Source organism: Lynx rufus, unplaced genomic scaffold, assembly GCF_022079265.1.
Source record: "Lynx rufus isolate CCGP_SWC_20201006 ecotype Redwood Valley unplaced genomic scaffold, mLynRuf1.p SCAF_7, whole genome shotgun sequence".
NCBI lineage: Eukaryota > Metazoa > Chordata > Mammalia > Carnivora > Felidae > Lynx > Lynx rufus.
This window is the reverse complement of record NW_025814889.1, coordinates 41,139,845-41,160,611: the sequence shown is the minus strand read 5'-3', so window position 1 is coordinate 41,160,611 and position 20,767 is coordinate 41,139,845. Positions and strand designations below refer to the sequence as shown.

General features: G+C 52.4%; 2 protein-coding genes across 11 annotated transcripts in view; both read left to right on the top strand.

Moving 5' to 3' along the window:
• SCNN1A (sodium channel epithelial 1 subunit alpha) overlaps positions 1-2,763 on the top strand; it is an 85,904-nt gene extending 83,141 nt beyond the window's left edge. For all 10 annotated transcript variants that reach the window (XM_047066772.1, XM_047066775.1, XM_047066771.1 and 7 more), the window contains 5 exons: positions 1,234-1,312; positions 1,413-1,470; positions 1,662-1,717; positions 1,856-1,931; positions 2,295-2,763. In XM_047066772.1, the coding sequence (XP_046922728.1) occupies positions 1,234-1,312; positions 1,413-1,470; positions 1,662-1,717; positions 1,856-1,931; positions 2,295-2,663 (638 nt within the window). In that variant the 3' untranslated portion in view covers positions 2,664-2,763. The remainder of the gene's footprint in view (positions 1-1,233; positions 1,313-1,412; positions 1,471-1,661; positions 1,718-1,855; positions 1,932-2,294) is intronic.
• Positions 2,764-8,021: 5,258 nt separating this feature from the next.
• TNFRSF1A (TNF receptor superfamily member 1A) lies at positions 8,022-20,753 on the top strand. Its single transcript, XM_047065048.1, is given in 11 exon segments — positions 8,022-8,349; positions 15,943-16,096; positions 16,346-16,474; positions 16,678-16,827; positions 17,063-17,141; positions 18,650-18,723; positions 18,850-18,960; positions 19,267-19,295; positions 19,467-19,743; positions 19,855-20,132; positions 20,134-20,753. Coding segments are annotated over 11 exon segments (1,359 nt in total). The 5' UTR covers positions 8,022-8,310; the 3' UTR covers positions 20,173-20,753.
• Positions 20,754-20,767: the final 14 nt, after the last annotated feature.

The following is a 20,767-nucleotide window of genomic DNA, read 5'->3' as shown; positions in this document are numbered from 1 at the left end:
AGGTAGCAACTCAATTGAGATAATTTCTATCCCAAGTAATTCATGCATTTGATTTTAGTATAGTTTTAGTCTTCAGTATAATCACGGAGCTGTACAGTAGTGGCCGGTCAACTTTAGAACATTTCCATCACTCCACAAAGAAACTTCTTACCCATCAGCACTCTCTGAGCTTCCCATCCTCTGCACCCACAGCCCCCCACGTCACCCCCAGAAACTACTAATCTACTTTCTGTCTCTACAGATTTGCCTGTCCTGAGCATTTCATATAAATAGAATCATCTGTGGTCCTTTGTGACTGGCTTCTTGTATTTAGCACAGCATTTTCTTCTTCTTTTCTTTTTTCTTTTTTTTAGCACACCATTTTCAAAGTTCATCCAGCTTGTAGCATCTGTCAGTACTTTGTTTTTATGGCTGAATAATGTTCCATTGTACAGATTCGTCACGTGTGTTTATCCATTCATCAGTGGATGGACATTTGGGTTGTTTCTATTTCCTGTTTCCATTTTGTGTGTGAACATATGTTTTCAGTTCTCTTGGGTATATACCTAGGAGTGGAGTTTCTGGGTCATATCATAACTCTGTGCTCAACATTTTGAGGAACTGCCAGACTCTTCCAAAGTGGCCACACCATTTTATGTTCCCAGGAGCAATAGAGGAGCATTCTAGTTTCTTCACATCCTCACCAATACTTACTTACTTACTTATTTATTTTTAATAGCCATCCTGGTGGGTGTGAAGTGCATCTCATTGTGGTTTAATCCCATCATTCTTCCATAACAATTGTTCCCAGTTTTCCTTTTGACTTTTATTTTAGAGAGAGAAAGAGAGAGAGAGAGAAAGAGCGTGAGGGAGAGAGTATGAGTAGGGGAGAGGGGCAGAGGGAGAGAGAGAGGGAGAATCCTAAACAGGGTTCAGTCCCATGACCCCGAGCCATCAATCAGTGAGCTAGATGTTCAGGTGACTGAGCCACCCAGGCACCCTTCTTTTTGAATTTTAGAATTTTGTCCATATCCTACTCATCTTTACATAGATGAGTCCTGGGTTGTTTTTTGTTTTTTGTTTTTTTTCCTTACGTAGCTTCATTTTTTCAACATTTTCGGTGTTGCCACTCAGGAGACATCACTGTAATGCTACTTGTGATGTGGGAACCCACATATCTTGGGAGACCTCTTGGGTTCAGGGTGCAGAAGGTTGAGGTGCCCTAGGGAAATGGGCATCTCTCTGCACCCACAGGTTACTGTTACTATAAGCTCCAGGATGCCTTTTCCTCAGACCGCCTGGGGTGTTTCACCAAGTGCCGGAAGCCGTGCAGGTGAGTGTCCCCTTCCCCTGGGGCACAGGTTGGGCAGCTAGCCACTTGGCTGGGTGGGAGAACCCCACCCCCATCACTGAGCTCCTTTCTCCATCCCCAGTGTGACCAGCTACCAGCTCTCTGCTGGTTACTCACGATGGCCCTCAGTGACATCCCAGGTAATGTGGGGAAGGGGAGGGATACAAGGGAGAGGGGATGTGTGTGTGTGTGTGTGTGTGTGTGTGTGTGTGTGTAACACTGTGGTCTTTTCTGGGTGTATGTGTGTGTATGGATGTGTTTGATCCCACCCCCCACCCTGTAAGCCTGAAGAGTATGGGGTGACCCCATTGACACCCCCATTCTTTTCTAGGACTGGATCTTCCAGATGCTATCCCGACAGAACAATTATACTATCAACAACAAAAGGTCAGTCCTACCCTGATCCAGCTGAGGGGGATGAATCCTTGGGAGGGAAAACTGATCTGGGAAGAGAGGAGGGTGTTTGTAAGGGTTTGAGAAATGAACCCATTGCCATTTCTCCCTCCCTTTTCCCTGACTCCAAAGAAATGGGGTCGCCAAACTCAACATCTTCTTCAAGGAGCTGAACTACAAAACCAATTCTGAGTCTCCCTCTGTCACGGTATGTCCTTGCAGTTCTCTTGGAGATCTTGGTGGGTGTCTGTCAGAGAAAACAAGGGGGTGCCTCTGTGGGGCCGGAAGTTTTGGGCCTTGAGGGCAGGGGACCAAGGAAAGGGGGGGCAAAGGTGAGGTTGCAGAGGTTGGAAGAAGGGGAGCTTGGCTGGGGAATGAAGTCTTTGGGTGTGGTGGTGGGGGGGGGAAGGATGCGCCAGATGGGTATGACTAGGACAGAAGGGGTCCAGGGGACCACCAGGAGGCTGAAAGGGGTGAGGGAGGACCTCAGGGAGGGAGGGATGGGGCTCTTCTTCTAGAGCCCACCCAGGGCCCTCTGCCCCAGTGATCAATGTGCCTTTCTCCCTCACAGATGGCCACTCTCCTGTCCAACCTGGGCAGCCAGTGGAGCCTGTGGTTCGGCTCCTCGGTGCTGTCTGTGGTGGAGATGGCTGAACTCATCTTTGACCTCCTGGTCATCACGTTCCTCATGCTGCTCCGGAGGTTCCGAAGCCGATACTGGTCTCCAGGCCGAGGGGGCAGGGGTGCCCAGGAAGTGGCCTCCACTCCAGCTTCCTCCCTCCCGTCCCATTTCTGCCCCCACTCCACATCCCCACCAGGCCCTGCTACCTCCCCGGCCTTGATGGCCCCTCCGCCTGCCTATGCCACTCTGGGTCCCTGCCCATCTCCATCCAACTTGGTGGAGGCCAGCTCTTCTGCCTATACTCTGGGGGAGCCTTGAGAGGGAAGGAAAGTGTCCTCCCCTCCCAAGGCAGGCGCTTCCCCTGGTGGGAGGGGAGCAGGCTTGGCAGGATTAAAGAATGTCTTGGGACTTCCTCTCAGAGCTGCCTAACTGCCTTTGGTGTGGGGGAGGGAAGCAGGGTGGATAAGGGGCTACAGAAATTGCCCAGGAAACGGGGGCCAGGGAACCTGCCCATAATTGCCCTGGCTTCTGTCTTGTGCCCTCTGGTCCTGCCTCTAGAAGACTCTGATTTCCCTACCCAAGTGCAAACAAGTCTTCTTTTCCCTGGGATCAGCCAAGCCAAACTTGGAGCTTAGACAAGGAACCTTCCTAGGAAACCACTGGCGACCGGAAACAAAACACAAGCAAGGGCACACAAAGGCATGCACAGGTTTCCTACCCAAAGATGACTGAAGCCAACCCCGGGTCTGGCCACACTGCTTTCCAGTGACACAGACATTTGATCCTCTTCTTGAACTTGAGTGGGGAACCCCACCCAAAAGCCCCCTTTGTTCGTTCTTGGGCAATTCCCCTTCCTAGGGCAGGGGCCGGAGCAGACCAATGTAGTCAAGGCTTAGCCATTCCTAGTTGGCTCCAGGCCTTTTCCAGCCTCATCTAGCCTGTGCCCCCACGGAGCCGTACCCCAATGCCTCTGTGTCTTTCATACTTCTACATATTTGCTCAAGCTATTTCCTCGGCCTGGAAGCTTTCCACACCATCTGGAGAACTCCTGTGTATCCCTTAGAACCCTACTCAGACACCTCTACTTATGTGAAGCCTTCTGCCCTTTCTTGTCTGCCCCAGATTTGCTCACTTCCCTCTCCCCTGGCCTCCCATAGCACAGCATAACGTCCCTTGGGGTGCTGATGTTGCATCATACCTTCTCGTTCACTTGTGTCTGCCTCCCCAGCTAGACTGTGAGCTCCTTGTGGTCAGGGAATGAATCTTGTTCATTTATGTATCCTCAGGGTCTAGCCCAGTGTCCCGCTTGGAGCAAGTAGGCAGGTGCTCAACAAATGTATGTTGCATAAGGAATGTCTGGAGGGCTGTATGGGGGTAGGGAGTGGATGCAAGTCCCTGGGCCCCAGACTTCCATACCCCTTGGCTTCACTATGGAAGGGTCCATTCTTCAGGGGCATTGGCAGAGACAAACTTTGCTGCCAGCTCCTCCATGGGCGTTGCTGAGCACGTGCTAGGTGCCCATCACCAGGTTAGGGTGCAAGAGCGAAGTCATGGTGCTGCTCTCCTTGGGAGACCTACTGGGCAGTGCTTGGGACGACTTACCATCGTCCACTGTCTGGACTTTCTTGTCCTCCCCAACTTTACTTACTGTCATCAGTAATCCTCCTCTGTGATCACTGAGTGCCACCTTCCATGCAGCTGTAAGATAAAGCCCTCACCTGCCCACCTCCCCATCAACTGTCCGGTAGTGGGGGTGGTGTGGGAGGATGAGACTCAGGCCAGTTTCTTCTGGAACTTCAAAGCCTGCTATGCTGTATTCTCTCATCATTGCAGAGAGAGCAGCAGCAGCAGCAATCCCCCCCGCCACGCCGCTTTTAATAAAGGATAAACTGAGGGGTGTGTGAGTTGAACCCCAGTTTTGGGAACCCTGGTTCCTTTCTCTAGCATCAGACCTGGCATCCGGAAGTTACTATTCCTCGTCATCTTTGGGGACACTTCCCTTGCTGCCTTGGTCTTACCCCTCTCAGTTACAATCTCCCTGTCCTGGGGGCCATGGGAACCTTGGGGAAAGAGAGGGAGATGGTGAAGGGAGTGGAGAGGTAAGAAAGGTTGTGACCAGGAACTGACGTGAGGACTTCTGACTTCCCTTTCCTGAACTCAAACTGATGGGGGGAAATGGTGGTGTCACAACCACCATTGGTGTCCGATGGTGTCCTCGTCTGAGCCCTCTTGTCTACTTTCTGCCGCAGCCCAGCCTGGGCCTTGCCCCTCCCCAGGCCCAGCCCCTCTCCTCTGGCAGACTTCATTATGGATGATGGCAATCAGTTCCTCTACCCCCACCACCCACCCCTACTAACCATGCTGGAGTTTCCTTATCTCCATGCCCTATCTGTACGTACCGGTGGACCCCATGGTTTAGGAGTTAGAATTGGTGTCAGAGAAGAAAGGCTTTAGGTTGCCTCCTTTTCCGTCTAGGGCAGGTTAGCAGGTGAAGTGACTTGCCCAAGTTCATGATTCTTACAGACCCAGCTTGGAGCCAGGTCTCCTGCTATGACCCACCATGTCTCCGTGCCACACATGGAGTTGGATGGCAGGGCTGGGGCTAGAACCCACGTCACCTTGACATGGAATCCAGTGCCTTTGCGATCACTCTGTGCTGCTGTGGGGGTGTGTGCGACATGTGATGGGGAGGGGTCTCTGCTCTTCTGTCTTCATCCATTGCTCTACAAGCCATAACGGCCAATTCCATCATCCCCTAGTCGCCCCTCTGCTATTTCCCCATCTCTCCATTCTCTCCCTCCATTATTTCTTTTTTGCCCTGGAAGGATTATGGCTACATTCTCACCTCCTCCATGAGATTAGTTAGCCTTTTTTTTTTTAATTTTTTTTTTCAACGTTTATTTATTTTTGGGACAGAGAGAGACAGAGCATGAATGGGGGAGGGGCAGAGAGAGAGGGAGACACAGAATCGGAAACAGGCTCCAGGCTCTGAGCCATCAGCCCAGAGCCAGACGCGGGGCTCGAACTCACGGACCGCGAGATCGTGACCTGGCTGGAGTCGGACACTTAACCGACTGCGCCACCCAGGCGCCCCTAGTTAGCCTTTCATAATCCTTTTTTTTTTTTTAAAGTTTTTATATATTTTTGTAGTAATCTCTATACCCAAGGTAGGACTTGAACTCCTGACCTGGAGATCAAGATTTGCATCCTCTTCCTACCGAGCCAGCCAGGCACCCCAGCCCTTCATGTTCTTACAAACATCCATCCCTCACCATTTGTTTCAACGTTTATTTATTTTTGAGAGACAGAGAAAGACAGAGAACGAGCAGGGGAGGGGCAGAGAGAGAGAGGAAGAGACAGAATCTGAAGCAGGCTCCAGGCTCTGAGCTGTCAGCACAGAGGCCAACACAGGGCCATCGGGGCTCTAATTCACAAGCCATGAGATCATGACCTGAGCCGAAGTCAGTTGCTGCACCAACTGAGCCACCCAGGTTCCCCAAACCATTTTTTTAAAAACAGAATTTATTGAACAAATTAATATCATATTTTTCAAAATTTAAAGTAAATACACATTTATCCTAAACAATGAAAGAAACTCTCTTTTTGCACCAGGCTACATATAATGGCTTTGACAACTGACACAGACTATTAAAAATTCCTTGTAACACTAAAAATTAGGACATTAAAGTTATTAACTGTGAATACTATTAATTGTGCAACTCTTTTTTTATTAAAAAATTTTTGTGTTTATTTTTGAGGGAGAGACAGAGAGCTAGCAGGGGAGAGGCAGAGAGAGAGGGAGACACAGAATCTGAAGCAGGCTCCAGGCTCTGAGCTGTCAGCACAGAGCCCAACATGGGGCTCGAACTCACAAGCCGTGAAATCATGACCTGAGCTGAAGTCAGTGTTTGACGGACTGAGCTACTCAGGCGCGACTAATTGTGCAACTCTTAACATTGCTACCACTTATTGAATGCTTCATATATGGTAAGCACTTTTTTCTTCAGAAGCTGGAGGATGGGGTGGAGTGAAGTCAGCCAGAGAGAGGTGGGAGGCATCTGAACTCCACTGTCATCTACAGATGTCCTACTCTTGGGATCAAAAAGGGGAGGCCAGGGAGAGCCAGGGAGTGTGGAGTCTAAGGTGTGGGGTCAGCTGGAAGATCAAGGGGAGAGGGAACCAGGAGCTCTGATTCCAAGTCACAAAGACCTAGGACCTCACCCTCCAGTCTCCCTGCATTTCTAGCAACCTCAGTAGATGGAGGACCTTGGGCCTGGATGGGGTATAGTGAAGGTCATTGTGCCTATAGGATATTTGGGTGAACACTGTAGCCTTGTTGTGGGATTCATCTGGGAGAGACCCTGCACAAATGGGGGTGGCATGAAATACCCAGAGTCAGAGTGTGGTGTCTGACCCAAGGGGACGGATAGAAAAGTGGCAATGTGTCTATCATAGCAAAATGGGCCCTTGGACTGAAGTTGGGGCTCGGGGGTTTCAGCTGGCGGTGCAGAGAACATGCCTTGTGTGTCCCCAGGCCTCGGTTTTCTCTGAGACTTCACCTCAGGTCATGATCTCACGGGTTGTGAGTTTGAGCCCTGTGTTGGGCTCTGTGCTGACAGCTCGGAGCCTGGAGCCTGCTTCGGATTCTGTGTCTCCCTCTCTCTGCCTCTCCCCCACTAGCTCTCTGTCTCTCTCTCAAAATTAAACATAAAAAAATTTTAAATAAAAAAAAGAATCACACGATTAATCTATAAAACAAGGTGCTGTAGCAGATTATGTCTAAGGTCAATTTGGATTGATGTATCAGAGTATTTGGGAAAGGGGGCACTGAGAATATACTGGTAATACCTGATCCAGGTATCTGTGATTTTCACGAATAATGATCTCATCAAGCCTCATGACAGCATTTTTCCCATGTAGGTGGGCTAGGCATTGTTACTGTCAATAAAGAAGGCTTGGTGGAGATTTTGCGTTCCTTTTTTTTTTTTTTTTTTTTGCGGCAGAGCCACATCAGCGCCTGGGGGGGTCCCAGCCTGGCAGAGAGTGAATGAGCACCAGATTGGGGGGGGGGGGGTATCAGGGCCCCAGTGAGGGCAGAAAACTAGGGTTTGGGTTTACTCCAAGTTTGAGTTTGGGTCGGAGGGGTAAATTCCCAAGAAAGCGAGAGATTTGGGGTGTCGGTGGAGAACTCTGGGGCTAAGGGAAGAGTTCTTAAGGAACACCGAGTACCTGTCATGGATCATATGCTTACCTGTCCTGTCTCAGTCAGTCCTTACAGTAACCCCATGAGCTAGGTGCTCTCTCTCCATTTCACAAACTGGAAAACAGACCCACAGAGTGTTGGTTACTTGTCCCAGACCACCCAGCTCAAAGGCAGAGGATTCTGAACTGAAACCCAGTGAGTTTGACTCCAAAGCCCTGAATCGTTCCAGTGCTGTTCACGTGGGGAAGGCCGGGTGACTGGGTGAGGAGGGAGGGGCTTATCGCGCCGTGGGGTGGGGGGTGGTGGGGTGGGTCGGGAGGGGTCCGACTGGTGGGTTGCGGGCACCAGGCTGCTGGATCCGGGACTCTGGCGCCTCTGACTGAGCTACGAAGGGTTAAAGACCTTCGCCCCCCTCCTCCCGCCTCCTCCTGTCTCCTCCCCCAGGCTCTTCCTGTCCCGAAGTTGCAACACCCCATCTGCCACTCTCCCTTCCCGTCTACCTCCACTCTCCTTTCTGCTTTAGTTTTCTCCCAGTTCTCCGGACTCGGCTCCGGCTCTGGCCTTCGGGGTGTGAGGTCCCTGGGATCAGGCGGTGACCTTCACCCTAACCCCATCCCGCTCAGCTTCCCTCCCCGGGGTGCGGGCTCTTCTTGGGACCTCCCGACCCCGCGCATCCCGGACTCCGGTCGCCGCCGCCGCCGCCGCCGCCGCCCCCACTGCCTGAGCCCTGATGGGGGAGTGAGAAGCCACAACTGGCCGGACATGGGCTTCCCCACCGTGCCTGGCCTGCTGCAGCCACTGGTAAGACCCGGGACGAGGGCCTAGTGGGCTGGGGGCGGGGGGGAAGAAGGGGGAGGGCGCCGCCCCGCCGGAGTGGGCCCTCGCCCCGGGCCCCGACCTTCGGCCGGCGTGGCCCAACTTCAAACTCGGCCAGAAGTTCGGGTTTCCCATTCTGAGGCCTGCTCTGAGTCGGAGGCAAGGCCGAGGGTGAAAGGGAACCCGAGGACAGCCAAGGAAGTTTGCTGGGCTTTGGGGTGGCCAGGAATGTGGGGGCAGGTGATCCCCGGAGGCGGGGCGCATTTCGGAAGGGTAAGGAAAGGAGTGGAAGAAGGACATTTCGTCCTCTCGGAGTCCAGATGATTCAGAGTTCTGTCCTCCGGTCAGCTGGCCAGCCGGTGTGTGTGGGGTGGGAGAGGTGAGGCTGCCCGTGGGCTCTGGCTGAACAAACCTTGGCAGGGCGTAGGAGTTGGATGCTAGTGAAGGGGGAAACTGAGTCCGGGAATGGAGATGGGCTGGTGGGTAAGTTTGGGATGCTGTGTGTGTGTGCCCGTGTGGAGTGGAGAGGGGGTATTTGGGAGTGGAGTGGGAACCGGATAGGGACAGGGCAGTGGAGAGCCCCCCAGGGCCAGGACGCCCACCTGCTGGCATTCCCCACTCTCTGCTTCTGGCTCAGCTTCTAGGCGGGTGCCCTCCGTTGGACTGACTCTAGACAGCTGCCAGCGCCTCCACCTGGTCCCTGACCCTGTGGCCAGCCTTCAGCCCCCTCCCCACAGACCCAAACAACAATCTCTTCGTTTCTTCTTCCACAGATCAGTTTGGGGAAGTTAGTAGAAAGTTGTTTTCGTCACTGGAAAATGTCCCTTTCTTGTGCCTCAGCCTTGTTTCAATGTATGCTCCATCTCCCTGCATGTCCTGGAGTCAGCCTGTGCGATACCGGGAGCCCCTGTCCCCCACCTAGTAGGGCGGATTTTCCTGGCCTGTGGTTGGCCAGTTTCTCCTGGGTCCCTGCCTGTCTCTGGCCCCCATCTTCCGCACTGTCCTCTCTGGGTCTTGTCCTGTCTCTACTAACCATTTCTTCCTTTTCTGTCGCTTTCCCCAGAAGTCTCCTTTCTGAACCTTTTTCTCTCTGGTGCCTCCCTCTCCCTCTCTTTTCTGCTGGGAGTCCACGTCTCCAGACCGTGATTCCCCGTGCAACACCTCTCTCTCAACCTGAGTTCTTACTCTTATTCTCACTGTCTCACCTCCTGTCTCCCCAGCCTGTCTCATGACTTCTCTCAAGCCTGTCCTTCTCCCAGGCTCCCTCAGCCCCCATCCGACTGCCTTGTCTTCTCTTCTCTCTTTGGGGGTACATCACTTGGATTCAAATCCTGGCTCCCTCACAGACTAGCTGCCCGAACTTGAGCAGGCTACGTAACCTTTCATGTCTTAGTTTCTTTATCTCTAAAATGGATATAATGATCACTACTTCCTAATGGTGTTTTGAAGATTAAATAGATTGACACACAGTTGACCCTTGAACAAACATGGGTTTGAACTGTGCACGTCCACTTATATGTGGATTTCTTTCCCATTAAATACAGTACTGTAAACATATTTTCTTTTTCTAATTTTCTTACTAACATTTCCTTTTCTCTGGCTTACTTTCTTGTAAGGATGCGGCATATAATACACATAACACACAACGTATGTGTTCATCAATTGTTGATGTTATCGGTAAGGCTTCCAGTCAACAGTAGGCTATTAGTTAAGTTTTGGGGGGGAGTCAAAAGTTATACGTGGATTTTTGATTAAGTGGGGGGGTGCTGACGCTCCTAATCTCTGCATTGTTCAAGGGTCTACTGCGTGTTAGATCTTCAAAGTATTAAGTGCTGGGTCTGTGCTAGACATTATTATTTTTTTTTATTTATTATTTAAAAAAAATTTTTTTTTCAACGTTTATTTATTTTTGGGACAGAGAGAGACAGAGCATGAACGGGGGAGGAGCAGAGAGAGAGGGAGACACAGAATCAGAAACAGGCTCCAGGCTCTGAGCCATCAGCCCAGAGCCTGACGCGGGGCTCGAACTCCTGGACCGCGAGATCGTGACCTGGCTGAAGTCGGACGCTTAACCGACTGCGCCACCCAGGCGCCCCTAGACATTATTTTAAGTGCTGGGGTGACAGCAGTGAACGAAATCTCTGCCCCCATGGAGTCTACATTCTAGTAGAAGAATAAGGTCTAGCAAATAGAAAGCACTCAGTAAGCGTTAGGTTTGTTTTGTTAGTATAGTAGGGATTACTCGGGGGCTCCTGTGCTTGGAAGACAGAGGAGGCCTGAAGAGATAAAGGGAAGTGTCTGGTGGCAGGGGCGGAAGATGGCAGGTGGGAGGTTGGCTGTGAAGGGACCCAAGTTCAGCTTGGAGCTGGAGGGGAAAGAGAAGGAATGAAAGGCCTGAGCTGTTTTCAATTGCTCACCAGTCACTGGGCAATACCGCACGCACCAGAGTATACGTGTGGGTGTGTGTGGGGGAGGTAGTGGAGAAGAACGCAGGAGAGAGTGTGGCAAAGCTCCTAGGATTTTGCTGTTCTCAAAGAGCTTGCAGTCTGGGGGCCAAGACGGCTTACAGCAAAAAAATGAGCTCAGAACAGTCTGGGGAGAATATCCACAAAAGCGTTTTGATGTGGTGCCCTGGGACACGGATGGGAGGCAGGACCAGGGAAGGGAATGAGCATCATCCAGCTGCCTTTTCTTGCTTAGCTGGCCTCATCTCTGGTGTCTCTGCCCCAGGAGCCCCTCCTGCATAGGCTGCAGAGCCTACAATGAATGGATTGTCTCTGACCTGGCTGAGAGCTTGATAGCATGAGTGGCGTGAATTCATTAGGTCCCTAGCAGCTATATGGGACCTGGTGCCCATGTGATGCTCCCTAACTCTATGGAATGACTCGAGGAACAGGCATTGGTCAGATGGAATGAGGAAGGGAAAGCCTCATAGAAAAGTGGATTTGGAGTTGAGATTCAAAGTCACTGACTGGCAGCGGGGCTAGAAAGAAGGGAGACTGGTTTGAGGGAGAGTAGGGGAATGGAGAGGTGGGATTTTGTGTTGGAGATGGTGGTGGCAGGAAGCTGAACACCTTGGCTGGAGATGGAAGGACCATGTTGAGGAACAAGAAGATGTGAGAATGAGAAAATTGGAGGGAGTGGGGGCGGGGATGAAGAGAGACTTTGAATGTAGTCCCAAGTAGAGGAATTCGAGGAATTCATTCATTCATTCATTCATTCATTCAGAAGCAGTTCTCTGAAAGACCCATGGCAGCTGGGAGTGTGTTCAGAATAGCAGTGAGGTACCTCTGCAAATACTCACACAGGGAAGGAGTGACTTGTGTGGAACTGATGTTCAAGGTCAGGCTCTGGAGAAGAAGATTCCCACACATGTGGGTGCAAGTTGAAGCATGAACACAGATAAAGTGCGTAGGATGGATTGGAGCAGGAAAGAGGCTGGTGGCTGGGCCATCAGCTGGAAGACAGTTGCAGTAATGCGAGCGTGAGGCAACCCATGGTTATGGACAGGACTGAGAGATCATGGAAGACGGACTGGCGAGATGAACTGACAGGCTGGATGGCCGCAGGATCGGGACGGGGGACCTTGAGGAGAGAAGGGTGGCAAAGCTCTCACACTGTGGGTGCTGAGAAGTTGGTGGTGTAACATTTGTCTAGACCAAGAGATTGATGAACTAGGTTTGGGGCATGTTGAGGGTCTGGGAACAGCTAACTGAAGTGCGTACCTAACAGACTAGAGCAGGGCTTCTCAAACTCTTATCTGCCTTCGGATCATTCACCAGTGATACTCAAAAGGGAGTGTGCGTGTGTGTGCATGCGTGTGGGAAGGAGTGGGCATAGTTTGACCACTCTCCCCTGGAGATGAGTATGTTCCTTCACGGGAGCCCTGACTCTTCTATTTCCCTCTCTGGGAGTCACTGGCTTCGACTGGAGTGGAAGACAGATGAGTCGTTAGATTGGCCAATCAATGATTATTCTGCTCCTTTGGTTTTGGGGGCTGGGAAGATACCAGGACCATAAGACACTATCTCTGACCACACACGCTCTTTCTGATCGCTTATCTCATAAGAGTTTATGGTCCTTTCAGGGAGATCATATCTACACGCTCAGGATAATTATATTATAATAAGATCCCAAAGTAGATATAGTTAATTCCTGTTATTGGTCTTCACAGGGGGCTGGGCATCTAATGAGCTCAAGAGGAGGAAGCGGCATTAATGGAGGGCTTCAGCGGAGGGAGGTGGGATCTCAACCGAGCTCTTGGAGGAGAAGCTGTCATAAGCTCCCCGAAGATTGACATTAAAAGAACAAACACATTTTAATTTCGTGAACAAATTAATGCAGGGGAAGGGCACAGCTAGGTCATGAGGTGCCGGGTCAGGGTTAGACCACAGGGTCGCTCTGCTCTCATCCTCTCCGCCCCCTCTGCAGCCCTGGTACAGGAAGTCTCACTTTAAAGTCTCCCCAAGCGGAAGTTGTGGGGGAGTTGGAGGGGTGCTGGGCCACCCCCTCAACTGTCTCTCCCCAGGCACCTCCCAGCTTCCTGCCCTTCCCCTGCTCCAGGCGACAGGTGCAGGCTGGCTAGGGTCTTTGCTCTCAGAGCTCACCTCCTAATTCAGCTGCAAGGTGCAGCTGCTAAGAAGGACACGCTCCCCAGAGCCAGCTGGTGCCGACTGGTGGGGGCCTGAGGCCCTGGCTAGGAGGGGTCAAGAGCAGGCTGGCTGGGGCACTGCTGGGGACTATGAGAGACCTGGGAAATAGTGCTGGCTGTCTTACATCCCTTCTTGCCTGCCTCCTTACTCCTGGAAGTGGGCGTTCAGGGCTCTGGAGTTTTTCCTGTGCTGCCAGTGGACTTGCAGGGAGGGGCTATGGAGACTCAGAACTGGCCTTATTTCCTAAGGATTGTTTGGGGACCCCAGGGAGGTCCCCAAACCCAATCCAACTGGCCAGAATCAGTCAGGCTGTGGGAATGCAGTGAACCCCGGGTGGGAGGGCAGCCTTAGTTTACTTCCTTTTGGAACTGGGGGGTGTCAGGGGCCTCCTGTGAGAATCCAGGGAAAGGGCTGGTCGGTTGGGGACTGGTTGGATGGGGAGGAGGAGCCCGGGTGGGGCCTGGTCTAAAGGAAGGATGCTGAGGGGCGGAGAAAGAGCTGAGTGGCCCCTCAGTGGGGGTGGGTAGTGACCCGCTGGGAGGAAGCCAGGGGTTGAGGAGACTTCCCTTTGGGATGGATTGGGAGAGGGGGCCATTTCCCGAAATATGCGGGCCAAGTGGGACAGGGGTCTGTTGCCGACTCTTTTGAAGGGGCGGGTGGCGGGGGGAGGAAGTGTGCTCCGAGTGGGGGTTGGAAGGAGAGCCTGGCCCACAGGAGAAAGGGCTCAGATGGGGTTCTCATTGCTGGCTGGTCCCTTCAGCCTTCGTGCTGACTCATGACCCTTGAGGAGCTGGGGAAGCTGCTGGTTCTATCTCCCTTCCCCTAGATGCCCTCCCTCCCTGGCCTGAGTCACTGGGCGGAGTTGCTGGGAAAAGATTTCTCTTTCCCGGATCTGACTTAACCCCCAAAGTGCTGGAGACGCAGGGGGATGCTAGGCTTGAGAAAGCCTCTCTCCCTCCCTCCCTCCGTCCTTCCTTGGAAGCTTACTCCTCACAGGCCTGTGGTCCCTGAAAGGTTCCCCACCAATGCTGTGGGGGGTGGGGGGAGGCAGAACTGGAGCCCCCAGTTTTTCTTCCTGACTTTGTCTCTGCCGGTTGGCTTTGCTCCTGCAGGAGGGGGCCCTGCATGGAATTTCAAGTGCCAGTAACCTTGGGTCCTGAGAGCTCTTCGGGGAAAGGAGCCACAATTTCAGGATTGGGAAGTTCTTCCCATAACCACCCTGAATTATTCCTGTGGCCCTGGACGCCCCGGTCTTGTTCAGGGGAGAGGCATGCTGGAGTGGCTCAGGGAGGGGACTGCTCTCTGAGTAGGGGAGCGCAGCCCTGCCTTGGCCGCTGCTCTGTTTCTCAGTGTGGCTTCTGATTGTGGCTGAGGCTCCAGCTTCCAGGCTGCAGTGTCTCCCAGAGGGTGACTCAGGGCAAGCACGACCTGCCTGCCTGCCTGCCTACCGGGCTGTGGGCTGCTGTGCTGTCCTGTCTCGGACTGGGGTTTCTGTGATCAGATTAGTCTGTTTTTCTCCAATTTTAACATGCTTTGAGGACATCCTCTTATCTTTACATAAAGCAGCTCTTATAGCAGAGGGGAAAAAAAGAAAATCAAGACCCAGGAAAAGCCAGAAAGAGGCTGATTAAGAGATCAAGGAAAAAAGTCTAGGCTGGAGCTCAACACTGACTCCTGGCTTTGCTGTCCCTGGCTCTGAAGCCAGAACTGGGCAAGTGATTCAGCTGCTGAGGGCTTGCCCTGAGGCTGTAAAAGGTGCCTCTCAGAATGCCCCTGTGTGCAAAGGGCATCAGGACTCCGGCCCATCCTCAGCTCCTGACTTGATGGTCACCTGAGCCCGATCACCAGCCTCTGGATACATACATTGTATGTAACCTACATGCCTTTTTCCAATCCTGCCTGGACCTAAACTTTGTCAATCTCCTACCTCATTCCCACCCTGAAACTTTCCCTTTTACTGCCCTCCCCGTTTGCCCTGGCCAACCTGGGGTATTTGTGCAGATTTAGTGGTGGAAGGGGATGCAGCATGAGGTCTGAGGGCAGAATCCTGAGTGAGGTTTTGATACAGATTTATAAAGAAACTCTTCCTTTTGCCCACTCCCTACAAATGGTGCCCACAGAAACGTCACTTACTTCCACTCCAATCTGATTTTATTTATTTTTAAAGTTTAATTTATTTATTTGTTTATTCATTTATTTGTTTATTTTGAAAGAGAGAGAGAGAGCGCGCAAATAGGGGAGGGGCAGAGAGAGAGGAAGAGAGAATCCCAGCTAAGCGGGCTCCATTGCTGTCAGTGCAGAGCAGATATGGGGCGTGAACCGTGAGATCATGAGCCGAAACCAAGAGTCTAGTTGGACGCTTTAACCAACTGAGCCACCCAGGTGCCCCCTCCAATCTGATTTTATAAACATACCCTTTCTACTGGAATTACGCAATCCGGGAAAGTGCACAGATCTAACTGCTCACCTCTGTGGATGTTTACAAAGTGAACACACTGTGAACATAGCACCCAGAAGGAGAAACACCACTTTAATATCCTTAAGGCTCCTTGTTGGAAGGGCCCCAATTGAGGTAACCAGTTCCCAATAAAAAAAAAACATTCCTTAAACACCCGCCCTGTGTCTAGCACTGTTAACTGCTATGGGAAAATAAGGATAAAATACAGTCCAGGCCTGGGGTCTACTAGTCTTAACTTGGAGGGACAAAAAAATTAGTACACAGAACAACTAGAGAAGAATTAAGCACTAGATCACATGGGGCCAGCTGTCTAAGCTTAGAGGAAGGATATCCAGTGTGAGCAGGAATGGCCCGGGGGCAATGTTCCACTGAGAAAGGACTTGAGCTGGGAAGGCTTTGAACTTGCTACCTCTAGGGTTCCCACCCTCCCTCTCCTGATAGGATCTCCTCTGTCTGATTCTTCCCCAGGTACTTCTGGCTCTGTTGGTGGAAATATACCCATTAAGGGTTACTGGACTGGTCCCTCACCTCAGGGACCGGGAGAAGAGAGCTATTCCATGTCCCCAAGGAAAATATATTCACCCTCAAGATAATTCCATTTGCTGTACGAAGTGCCACAAAGGTAGGAGAAAGTGGGAACAGTGAATCACCTCAGTTACGGGGTCCTCCTTCTTCCTTTGCTTTTTCCAGATATTCTAGAACTTGGGGATCTCTGACCTCCAGGCTCCTAACTTTGCTGCCTCTTCTGGGCTGGGATTTTCTCCCTTCTTTCCTCTCTTACAGACTTCAGAGGCGTGGCCCTGGCTATTCTCTCTAGCATAGGGCTCCTTCCTTGAGCTCCCGCTGCAACCTAACTGATCCCCCATCACAGGGACCTACCTGTACAATGACTGTGCGGGCCCAGGGCTGGACACGGACTGCAGAGAATGTGAAAATGGCACATTTACTGCTTCAGAGAACTACCTCAGACAGTGCCTTAGCTGCTCCAAATGCCGAAAAGGTGAGTCTCAGGAGGTGGCGAGGGCTCTAAATGGAATGTCAGGCGGATGTGTTAGAGCAGTGGGCTCGCCTGTCTGTGTGTGAGGACAAACACAGGAATGTGCATGCATAATTGAGTGCAGGGGTGTGGGCGTGTGTACAGAGAAAGACACACACGGTGGGGGGGGGGGGTTGTGCTCACACCCTGTCTCCTCCCCCCTCCAGAAATGTACCAGGTGGAGATATCTCCTTGCACAGTGTACCGGGACACCGTGTGTGGCTGCAGGAAGAACCAGTACCGGTATTACTGGAGTGAAACCCATTTCCAGTGCCTAAACTGCAGCCTCTGCCTCAACGGCACGGTGCAGATCTCCTGTGAGCACAGCTCTCCATAGCCCGGCCCCGCTCCCCGCCCCAGGGTGGGCCCTGTCTCAGGAGAAAGGCCTCTGCCTTTCTGTACCCCAGCCCCCTGACCCCACACTTCCTCTCCTTCCCACTCCCGAAGTCTGTGGGACCATTCTGGCCATCTGCCCCCTGCCCCTCCTAGCTTTCCCTGTGGTCCTTGGTGCAGGGTGCCCCTCCTCTAGCTGTATTGTATCTCTCCCCACAGGCAAGGAGACACAGAATACTGTATGCACCTGCCACGCGGGGTTCTTTCTGAGAGGGAATGAATGCGTCTCTTGTGTTAAGTGAGTATCTCCACTGGCTGCTGGGCACTGGATCGGGTGAGGGGGCTTGGGGTGGGGCGGCGAATGGGGTGGCTGCAGGTGAGAGCCACCAGCAGGGCAAGGGAGACAGCCCAGGATGCTCTGGTTCTTACTGACTGGTTGACTCTTGGTGTCAAAACACCAGACAGTCCTTCTTCCTGCCCTCCCGACCCCCCGCCAGAATTGTTCCTAAAATCTGAAGAAGTCTTTGGGAATAGAGGCTCATACTCCACGGACTTGCAGTTCTTTGAACTTAGACATTTGGATTTTGAGGTGACAGGGTCTACTACATATAGTTCATGGATTCTAGGACGCACATTTTCATGTCTCTGAAATCAGACTGCATCTTACAATTGATGATGTATCATGGTTTAACTGGCAGCTCTGTGTGTGTATGTAGTATGTAAATGATGGTGCTTTTTAGTGATGGCATCTTTGAGGCAGTATGGTATTTCTTCCCCAGTCTCTGTTCAGGCCTCCTCACTTCTTTTGGCTCCACAGGGTCTGTTCTTGCATACTTGCTTGCAAAGAAGGAACTCTGAGGGCTCTACAAGTTCAAATCTCAGCCTAGCCACTTATGTGTGACCTTGGGCAAGTTACTTAACATCTCTGAACCTTAGTTTTCTTACCTTTAAAGTAAGGATGATGACATCCACTTGGCAAAGCTGTACAGCTATAAAGTAACACCAAACTATTTGTTTTCTTTTTCTACTAAGTGTCTTTTCTCCTTCAAAGAGCTTTTACATTCATTCCATGTGGTTCTCACTGTGAGTTTGTGAGGTCGCCTCTTCCTGCGGAGCATTGACCTTCCCAAGTTCCTTCTAGCCCCCCATGGAGTTCTCATTACTCCTGCTGCCCAGTGACAGCTTCCAGCGGGGGGAAGATGTGCTTGTTCTAGAGTGTTCTCTGGCTGCCCCCCAAAATAAGTCTTTTTAAAATTTTCACATGCATGTTTGACCCCTCTTTCCACAAAGTCAGGGATTGTCACTAGCAATGTCATCTCAAGAAAAAGCTCTCCAACCTCTCTTTGCCATGGGATTCTCACAACAGTTCAGTGACAGCCACCATTTATCGAGTGCTTCCTATATGCCAGGCATAATGATCTCACTTCTCAATTCTGACAGGTGGGTAAGGGTCTTACTTTATTGATGAGCAAACTGAGGCTTACAGGTTAAATGACTTGCTTGGAGTCACAGTGCCAGCCAACGAATGGACTGGAATTCACACCCTGCCCCTTACTGCTTGGAATTAGTTCTTTCTACACAGCCTCCTTGAGATTACTTCCAATTCTAAAAGGAAATGATTTTGTGATTGGCTTGCGTTTCATTCCTCTGAGTCAGGAGAGGTTTAATTTCCATTATTTCAAGAGATAGCTAAAATGTTTGGAAAGCAAAGAAATTTCCAACAGTATGGAGTTTTCTTCTTTTTCCTTTTTCCCGTCTTCCTCTTGGGGGAGGGCCCCTACGTACCTGTGCGATCTCTTCTTTCAGCTGTAAGAAAAACACAGAGTGTACGAAGTTGTGCGTACCCATCGTGGAAACTGTTAAGGACCCTCAGGACCCAGGTGAGGAGAAATAACCCGCTTCCCATGCTCACCTGCCCTCTCCTAATCCTTGCCCCTCCACCTACCCAGCCAGCCCTGCCCTTCCTGCTTCCCTTCTCCTCTCACCACAATCTGCCTCGCCTCCAGGCACCACAGTGCTGCTGCCTCTCGTGATCTTCTTCGGCATTTGCGTTTTATCCTTCTCCATTGGTTTAATGTGCCGCTACCAACGGCGGAAGTCCAAGCTCTTCTCCATTGGTGAGTGGGGCCCTTGGGAGGGGAAAGCTTGCTGCTGGGGGATGTGGGAGGGGGTTGAGTGGGTGAGAGGGATCAGCATGGAGGGAAATGAGGTAGTGTCCCCTTAGCTTGCTGCTGAGGACCCCGCTGGCAGGAGGTGGCCCTGATGGCTTGGTGAGAGGTCATAATGCATCAGTAGGTCTCTTGTCCCTGGGGCCACTTTGGCCCTGAAGCATGTCACCACAAGTCCCCAGGGCCAGCCCCGGTATGGGCGCCAGGGCTGAGAGAGGAAGTGAAATTTGTGACGCTTGGTTTCTTTTTTCTCAGTTTGTGGGAAATCAACACCTACAAAAGAGGTAAGATGAAACCAGGAACCTACCCCCAGTCTTTCCCGCTGATTGTCCATTACAATCTTGTAATACCTAAATGACCCTCGGTCACCCTTAATTCCAACCCCCCTCCAGAAATAAAGAAGGTTCGGGCTGTTTGTCCTCTCCTCCACTAACGCTGTGCCTTCTCTCTTTCAGGGAGAGCCTCAGCCCCTGGCCACAGGTCCAGGCTTCAGTCCCATCCCCAGCCCCACCTTCACCCCCAGCCCCACCTTCACCCCCAGCCCCACCTTCACTCCCAGCCCCACCTTCACTCCTAGCGACTGGGCTAATTTGAGGGCTGCATCCGTCTCCAGAGAGATGGCTCCACCCTACCAGGAGGCTGGCCCCATCCTCTCCGCGGCTCCAGCCTCCAGCCCCATCTCCACCCCAGTTCAGAAGTGGGAGGACAGCACCCACACTCAACGCCCAGAAGGTGAGCTCCTTGCAGGGGCAGGTGGGTGGAGCTCCTGGAGGGCGCGTGCGCGCGAGGGGACGGGCGGGGCCGCCTCCGCGGCCAGAGGCTCACCGCCCGGCTTCCTCGCAGCGGATCCCGCCGACCCGGCGACGCTGTACGCGGTGGTGGACGGCGTGCCCCCGTCGCGCTGGAAGGAGTTCGTGCGGCGGCTGGGGCTGAGCGAGCACGAGATCGAGCGGCTGGAGCTGCAGAACGGGCGCTGCCTGCGCGAGGCGCACTACAGCATGCTGGCGGCCTGGCGGCGACGCACGCCACGACGCGAAGCCACGCTGGAGCTGCTGGGCCGCGTGCTCCGTGACATGGACCTGCTCGGCTGCCTGGAGGACATCGAGGAGGCGCTGTGCGCCCCCCGCCTCCCTGTCGCCCGCGCCCCGCCTCCTCCGGTGAGGCCACGCCCCGCCCCGTGAGGGGCCTGCTCTGAGGACCGCTGCCTACAGGCGGGGCGGCCCAGAAGGACGGTGCGAGGTGCCCTCCGGATCCCCTCTTTCTGGACAAGGGACACGAAGGGGCAGGCAGGAGCTGGCAGCCACCTACTTGGTGCTACTCTCTCAGTGTACACAGAATTTTCTCCGTTTTCGGAGCACTGCCGGAGGGTCAGCCTTGTGTGTGTGACAGATGTGTGCGTGTGATCCTGAGAGAGGTTGAGTGTGTCAGGAGCCCCAGCTTGTGGTTGTAGAGATGAGGGGCGCCATGCCTCATCACCCACTTTGGGTTTGGAAAACCCAGCAACGCAGCTTCGGGGCCTCTGGGTGATCCCTGGGCCCTTGTTACAGTAGATAAGCAATATTTTTTATCAATTATGTTACACTAATAGAAACTGGGCACGCCTCTGCCCCCTGCCTGGACAAGCACAGGGTGAGCTGACCTGTCCGAAGGCAGGGGCAGGCACAGAACAATGGGGCGGCCAGCAGGAGCTGTGGACTTTTGTAAATACACTAAAACTCTGGAATTAAAGCTCTGCTCCTGGACGGGGTGGTCCTTC